This window comes from Erythrolamprus reginae, chromosome 10 (assembly GCF_031021105.1).
Source record: "Erythrolamprus reginae isolate rEryReg1 chromosome 10, rEryReg1.hap1, whole genome shotgun sequence".
In the NCBI taxonomy this organism is placed as follows: Eukaryota; Metazoa; Chordata; class Lepidosauria; order Squamata; family Dipsadidae; genus Erythrolamprus; species Erythrolamprus reginae.
The window spans coordinates 47,153,960-47,162,255 of NC_091959.1; the positions used below are offsets into that span (position 1 = coordinate 47,153,960).

General features: G+C 52.4%; 1 protein-coding gene across 2 annotated transcripts in view; it reads left to right on the forward strand.

The window, feature by feature from the left end:
* The window catches only part of INPP5J (inositol polyphosphate-5-phosphatase J), a 45,451-nt gene extending 37,390 nt beyond the window's left edge, over positions 1-8,061 (forward strand). For both annotated transcript variants that reach the window (XM_070763061.1, XM_070763062.1), the window contains exons 9-13: positions 102-288; positions 2,249-2,386; positions 2,537-2,614; positions 5,540-5,644; positions 6,717-8,061. In XM_070763061.1, coding sequence (XP_070619162.1) covers positions 102-288; positions 2,249-2,386; positions 2,537-2,614; positions 5,540-5,644; positions 6,717-7,334 — 1,126 coding nt within the window. In that variant the 3' untranslated portion in view covers positions 7,335-8,061. The remainder of the gene's footprint in view (positions 1-101; positions 289-2,248; positions 2,387-2,536; positions 2,615-5,539; positions 5,645-6,716) is intronic.
* Positions 8,062-8,296: the final 235 nt, after the last annotated feature.

Here is an 8,296-nt window from a genome sequence, read left to right on the forward strand (position 1 = left end):
GATAAAATACAGGAAAAAGCATAAGGGCAGACTCGATGGACCAGGAGGTCTTTTTCTGCCCTCAATCTTCTACAATGTCTTTTGCGTGGTGTCCCCCGCAGTGCTAAGAAGCGGAAGCCAGCTTGGACGGACCGTATCCTGTGGAAGATCAAAAGCGGGGCCCATCCGGTGCACTCGGGAGGGCGATCCAGTGGTGGGAACCTGACCGTGACCCAGCTCTGCTATTGCAGCCATATGGAGTACACTATGAGTGACCACAAGCCCGTGGTCTCCATTTTTGCAGTACAGGTGAGCGCACCAGTCCTGTTGATGCACACACACCTGAGCTGGTGGATACCTGTAGTTGCACCACTAACTTGGAGATTCAGCTCACTTTGGCCGTGTTCCTACTGGGACCTTCAATGACCGCATGCTACTCTCATTTCATCTCAATCCCCATGATTTCACCGCAAGATTTCACCGGGAGCTCATCGATAGCGCCGGAGATGAGGAACATCCCCCCACCTGATGACGATAATAATAATAATAATTAATAATTTATTGGATTTGTATGCCGCCCCTCTCCACAGACTCGGGGCGGCTAACAACAATAATAAACACAATATGTACAATCCAATAATAAAAACAACTAAAACCCCTATTATAAAACCAAACATACACACAGACATACCATGCATAACTTGTAATGGCCCAGGGGGAAGGAATATCTCAACTCCCCCATGCCTGGCGGTATAAATGAGTCTTGAGTAGTTTACGAAAGACAGGGAGGGTGGGGGCAGTTCTAATCTCCGGGCGGAGTTGGTTCCAGAGGGCCGGAGCCACCACAGAGAAGGCTCTTGCCTTGGGGCCCGCCAAACGACATTGTTTAGTCGACGGGACCCAGAGAAGGCCAACTCTGTGGGACCTTATCGGTCGCTGGGATTCGTGCTGTAGCAGGCGGTTCCGGAGGTAATCTGGTGCATTGCCATGTAGGGCTTTAACGGTCATAACCAACACTTTGAATTGTGACCGGAAACTGATCAGCAGCCAATGCAAGCCACGGAGTGTTGAAGAAACGTGGACGAATCTTGGAAGCTCCACAACAGCTCTCGCTGCTGCACGATCTGAAGTTTCCGAACACTTTTCAGAGGTAGCCCCATGTAGAGAGCGTTGCAGTAATCGAACTTCGAGGTGACGAGGGCATGAGTGACTGTGAGCAATGACTCCCGGTCCAGATAGGGCCGCAACTGGTGCACTAGGCAAACCAGGGTAAACGCCCCCCTCGCCACAGCCGAAAGATGATGTTCCAATGTCAGCTGTGGATCGAGGAGGACGCCCAAGTTGCGAACCCTCTCTGAGGGGGTCAGTAGTTCCCCCCCCCTGTTGTGATTCAGTCTGAGGCTCCTCAGGGAACGGCTGGAACTATGCCGGCTCCATGCTCAGAGGGGGAGGACGAGGAACAGGAGGAGGAGGAGGACCAGGCAGACGGGGAAGAGGAATGTCAGGACGAGGAGGAGGGGGAACAGCCTGAGACCCCCGGGGGGGGGAGCTCTCCCCAGCGAGTAGCATGGAGTCATTAGATGAGAACGCACAAGCCATCATAGATATGAGGCAGAGAAGGGCAGCACAAAGAAGGGGACAATTAGCCAGGTATTTCCATCCCTAATAGGCAACAGCTGGGTTTGGGTGTGGTTCTCCTCAGCAGGGTTGAAAAGGCAGGCCCGCCCTTCCTGTATTGTGGAGAGTTATCTTTTGGGAGTCCTGTGACCTTGCTTCGATCCTTGGCGTCTCTGATTCTGGCTTGTGGCCTCGAAGGCTGAAAACTTGGGAGAGGCGTGGGTTTTATTATCTACAGTGGAGTGTGTGCCAGCAAGAAGCCTGTTGTATTGTCTGGCCGTCGTGACTCTTCTGTGAAGCTTCACAGCATTCCAGTTTGTAAGAACAGTTTTTGTTATCTGTGTTTGTTTTCAAAGATATAAAGTGACTTTGCTTTTTACCAGCATGTCTGGCTACTCTTTTTAGTTGGTGTTGACGTCTGGGGGAACCCAGACAGAACACCCCCCAGGGTAATGGATGGACAGATGGAATTGTCCTTGGGAGGCAAGACCCACAGCCACTCCATCTTGTCTGGGTTGAGTTTGAGTCTGTTGACACCCATCCAGGCCCCAACAGCCTCCAGGCACCGGCACATCACTTCCACTGCTTCGTTGACTGGACATGGGGTGGAGATGTATCGCTGGGTATCTGACGATCCTCCCTCTTCTTGCAGTTTGGTTCCCGAGCAGATGTGCCCCTGGTGGAGCTCCAAGTGGCCGACGAGTGGACCAAGCCGGAGCAAGCCGTGGTCCACTACAGAACGTCTTCGGCTTTCCACCGCAGTTCCTGGGATTGGATCGCGCTCTATCGGGTGAGAGGGATTGGTCGGGCGAGACGGTTGATGACCCCTCGAAAGGCGGCATGAACTCTTCCTAGCTGCCTGCAGAATGATCTGCGGGTCATCTCAGCAGCCACAAGGAGGCACTGTAGAAACGTCACTGTGGGTTTCTGCCCCCCTTAGGTGGGTTTCCGGCACTGCAAGGACTACGTCGCTTATGTTTGGGCCAAGCAGGAAGACACGGAGTGCCACCTCTATCAGGTGAGGATACAGGAGTAAATGAAGCTATTCGGTCTCAGGAAGAAACACCATCCAAGGTGATAGGGCTGATTTGAGGGTTAGATTTGCGCCGTGGGGACATGTCCTCCCCCAGGGAGCAATTTCATTGGTGATTGAAATGACCCCGGCACTCATCTGGTCACTGTCCAACTCCATGGAGTCGGCGTTATCAGAATGAAATGACCAGAGGGAAGATGGGATAGGACAGGACAGGATGGAGTGTAGAGAATAGAATAGAAGTAGAATAGAATGGAATGAAATAGAATTAGAAATAATAGAATTAGAAATAGAATATAGAATATAGGATATACAATATACTATCTACTATATACAATATAGTAGAATACGATAGGATAGGATAGGATAGGATTGGATTGGATTGGATGGGATAGGATGTAATGGAACAGAAATAGAGTAGTGTAGAGTAGAATAGAAACAAAAATAGAACATAGAACATAGAATATAGTAGAATTTATTTATTTATTTATTTTTTATTTATTTTTTATTTATTTGTTGGATTTGTATGCCGCCCCTCTCCGCAGACTCGGGGCGGCTAACAACAATGATAAAAAACAACATGTAACAATCCAATTTAATAAAACAGCTAAAAACCCTTATTATAAAAACCAAACATACACAAACATACCATACATAACTTGTAATGGCCATGGGGAAGGAATATCCTAACTCCCCCATGCCTGGGGACAAAAGTGGGTCTTGAGTAATTTGCGAAAGACAAGGAGGGTGGGGGCCGTTCTGATCTCTGGGGGGAGTTGATTCCAGAGGGCCGGGGCCGCCACAGAGAAGGCTCTTCCCATGGATCCCGCCAGATGACATTGTTTGGTCGACGGGACACGGAGAAGGCCAACTCTGTGGGACCTTATCAGCCGCTGGGATTCGTGCGGTAGAAGGCGGTACCGGATGTATTCTGGCCCAATGCCATGTAGGGCTTTAAAGGTCATTACCAACACTTTGAATTGTGACCGGAAACCGATCGGCAGCCAGTGCAGGCCGTGGAGTGCAGGCCGCGGAGAATGCTATAGGATAGGGTGGGATGGAATGGAGATAGAGTAGAAATTGAAATTGAAATCGAAATAATAGAAATAAAAGTAGAAATACAGTGATACCTCATCTTACAAACCCCTCGTCATACAAACTTTTCAAGATACAAACCCGGGGTTTAAGATTTTTTTGCCTCTTCTTACCAACTATTTTTACCTTACAAACCCACCGCCACTGCTGGGATGCCCCGCCTCCGGACTTCCGTTGCCACTGAAGCACCCGTTTTTGCGCTGCTGGGATTCCCCTGAGGCTCCCCTCCATGGGAAACCCCACCTCCAGACTTCCGTGTTTTTGTGATGCTGCAGGGGAATCCCAGCATGGGAATCCCAGCATGGGAATCCCAGCAGCGCAAAAATGGGCACTTCACTGGCAACAGAAGTCTGGAGGTGGGGTTTCCCAGTGAGGGGAGCCTCAGTGAAATCGCAGCATCGCAAAAACACAGAAGTCCAGAGGTGGGGTTTCAAGGACTTCGGTGTTTTTACGATACTGCGATTTCACTGAGGCTCCCTTCACTGGGAAATCCCACCTCCGGACTTCCCAGCAAAAGCGCTCATTTTTGCGATGCTGGGATTCCCCTGCTGGGGTTCACCCTGCAGCATTGCAAAAACACAGAAGTCCGGAGGTGGGGTTTTCCATGGAGGGGAACCTCCGGGGAATCCCAGCCTCGCAAAAACGGGCGCTTCGGCTGACAAAAGGGGTGAATTTTGGGCTTGCACGCATTAATCGCTTTTCCATTGATTCCTATGGGAAACATTGTTTCGTCTTACAAACTTTTCACCTTAAGAACCTCGTCCCGGAACCAATTAAGTTTGTAAGACAAGGTATCACTGTAATAGAAATAGAAATTGAAATAGAAGGTAAAAGATAGAAGGTAGAAGATAGAGTAGAGTAGAATACGATAGGATAGGATGAGATGGGATGGAAGGGGATTGAATGTAGAGTGTTGTGATTCAGCCTGAGGCTCCTCAGGGACCGGCTGGATCTCTGCCGGATCCATGCCCAGAGGAGGACAGTGAACAGGAGGGGGAGGACCAGGCAGACGGGGGAGAGGAACGTCAGGAGGAGGAGGAGGGAGAGCAGCCTGAGACCCCCAGGGGGGGGCCTCTCCCCGGCTAGTAGCCTGGATTCATTGGATGAAGACGCACAGGCTATAATAGACATGAGGCAGCGACGTGCAGCTCAAAGACGGGGCCAATTAGAAAGGTATTTCCATCCCTGAATTGGCAACAGCTGGGTTTGGGTGTGGTTCTCCTCAGCAGGGTTGAAAAGGCAGGCCCGCCCTTACAGTCTTGTGGAGAGTTATCAACTGGGAGTCCTGTGACCTTGCTTCGATTCTTGGCGTCTCTGATCTTGGCTTGTGGCCTAGAAGTCTGGAAGACTTGGGGGAGGCGTGGGTTTTATTATCTCCAGTGTTGTTTTTGCCAGCAAGAATCCTGTTTTATTGCCTGGCCTTCGTGAAACCTCTGTGAAGCTTCATAGTGTTCCTGTCTGTAAGAACAGTTTCTGTTACCTGTGTTTGCTTTCCAGTATATAAACTGCCTTTGCTTTTTACCAGTGTGTCTGGCTACTCTTTTTGGCTGGTGTTGGCGTCTGGGGGGACCCAGACAGAACAGTAGAGAATAGAAGAGAATGTAGAGAATAGACAGAACAGAATAGAATATAGTGGAGTAGAATGGAATACGGAACATGGGATGATCCAGAATAGAACTGGAATTAGTTAGACTTAGAATTTTGAATATGAATTAGAACAATTTGGTTGCTTGGTTGCTTGGTTGGTTGGTTTGTGGGTCGTCTTCTGCTGGGCTTCCCTCTCTCCCCAAACCTTTTTCTCTCTTCCCACCACAGCTGACCTTTCCTGAGGAGTCCCTGCCTAAAGGGAAGGGGGATTACATCCTCGGCTACTACAGCAACAACTCCAGCTGCATGGTGGGCGTGACGGATCCCTTCCAGGTGAGCGTCCCAAGGGCAGGACACGGTGGACGTTTTCCATGTACATGGAACGACCATGGCTATGTCTATGTCAATGATCATGACTGCACTTCCGGTGCTTGGCAAACAGATGACCGTTATGGCCAGTTGTGGAGTCCCATAGATCAGGGGTCTCCAACCTCGGCGACTTGTGGACTTCAACTCCCAGAATTCCTCAGCCGGGCTCTGGGAGGGCATTTACTTCCTTCCTTCTTCCGGACTCAAGGTTGACTCTCAGCCTTCCCTCCTTCCGAGGTGGGTCAAATGAGGACCCTGGTTGTTGGGGGGCTAGAGGCTGAGTTTGTAAACCACTTAGAGAGAGCTGCAAAAGCACGGTGAAGCGGTATATAAGTCTAAAGGCTATTGCTATTGTCCTTCCTTCTTTCCTTCCTTCCCTCCTTCCTTCCTTCCCTCTTTCTTTCCTTCGTTCCTTCCATCCTTCCTTCTTTCCTACCTTCCCTCCTTCTTTCCTTCCTTCCTTCCTTCCAAGGTGGGTCAAATGAGGACCCAGATTGTTGGGGGCAAGAGGCCGATTCTGTAAACCAAGACTAAGTGCTATTGCTATTGCCCTTCCTTCTTTGCTTGCTTGCTTCCTTCCTTTTCCCCCTTCCTTTCGATTCAAGGTTGACTCACCCTTCCATCCTTCCGAGGTGGGGCAAATGAGGACCCAGCTTGTTGGGGGGGCAAAAGGCTGACTCTGTAAACTGCTTAGAGAGGGCTGTAAAAGCACTACGAAGTGGTACATAAGGCTAAGTGCTATTGCCCTTCCTTCCTTCCCTTCCCTTCCCTCTCTTCCTTCCTTTCTTTCCTCCCTCCCTCCCTCCTTCCTTCCTTCCTTCCTTCCTTCCGAGGTGGGTCAAATGAGGACCCAGATTGTTGTGGGGCAAGAGGCTGACTCTCTGCGAACCGCTTAGAGAGGGCTGTATACCACTATGAAGCGGTATATAAGTCTAAATGCTATTGCCACATTGTGTGAACAGAGCGACTGTGTTCCAAGAATAGAAGGTGATGTACGAAGGGCGTTTATAAAACTGACTCCCCCTCAATTTCCTAGATTTCCTTGCCCACCTTGGAGCAAGTCAGCAGCGCCACCGACAGCACCAACAGCACCTCCGAAGACGATGACGACAGCACGCTGGTCCTCCTGGGCCCCAAATCCCGCAGCCCCAGCCCTGGCAAGATGCACCGTCACCGTAGCCGCAGCCCCAGCCTGGCCAAGTTCCAGGGCCTGCTCTTGCGCTCCTCCAGCCGCGACCAAGGGGCCAGCCGCAGCCCTTCGCCCCAGGGTCGCCGCCACAGCATCATTCTGAAGGCGGACATCCCCAGCATCCAGTTTCCCAAGGACAGCCCGCGGCACCGCTCCAAGTCGCGGGAGGTGGTGCCCAACGCCGAGGCCTCTTCCTCCTCTACCGCTTCCCAGGCCCGGACGAGCTGGCGCTTCGAAGAGAACCCGCTGTCCCGGGCGGACCCGCGGAATCTGGGTTTGCTGCCCGCCGTACGTTTGGAGACGGTGGACCGCGTCATGGGCTCGCGGCGTGATAGCGCCGAGCCGAGTCTGCCAGGGCGAAGGATGAGCCCCACCAGCCCTACGGTGGGGCTCGCGGCCCTCTTTAGTACTTCCCCACAAGAGGGCCCCCCTCACAACAACCACAGCTGCGACACCAGACATTAAGGTAGCAGGGCAACCATCCTGCGTAGTGTGTGTGACGATACCCTTCGCCTGCTCCTCTCTTGGCCTGCCTTGACCACCACTCTTAACGCAGCTGTCCCGATGGGGCGCGGACCCAGACAAGGAGCTGCCCCGGTGCCCCCCACATCCCATCCGCTTGACAGTTGTCCCATGTCTGCCTCGGTACCCGACCAACAGACGGTCCCTCCTGTGCTTGCTTGTCCTTCGTCCTCCTTTCTCGAGGTTGGCGGCGCTGTAACCGGGATCCCCCTAACACTGCTTTGGCCCGGTGTGGGAAGAACCAGCCGGAGGACGGGAGCCCCACTGCCTCTCCTTCATCCCGGAGCTTCCTGGCAGCTGGCCGATGAGCTCAGAAGCTCCCAGCTTGAAGACGGGGTGAGAGGAGCAGAAATAAGGAGGGGAGCCAAAAGCCGTTTCCAGAGGCAGCCATGTTGTTGGCGACTGAGGGCCCGGCCAGGATCACGCGGATGGAGGCCCACTGCAGAATCCCAGCCAGCCAGCAGGGGGCATGCCTGGGGAAGGGTTCCAAGCGAAGGCTAAAGACGGAGGGCAACGTGGAATGTAAAACTCTGGCGGGGGTGGGGGGAGTGGCGGCGGGTGGGAAGTGAGAGGGCTGGTTTCTCTCCAGATTGGGGACCTTCCCTGGGACAAGTTCAGAGTTCGAGACCCTGCCTCTCTCTCTCTCCCCAATAAATCATCTGACCAATGCTGCAGGAGGCTGGGTGTGCACTCACTGCGCAGGGGGAGGGCAGGCAGCTGAGAAGATGGGGAATCCCCTTCCCCACCTACTTCCCGGAGTCCTTTCTTCCATCCCCCAAACCAATGCTTCCCAATTATTTTCTGTTACACTTCCCACCCCCCCAGGAAGAAGTAAACACTTCATCCCCCGCAACTGTCCGATCTGGGCCCCAATCAGGTACTATGCTGACCGTGCGCAGCAAGCG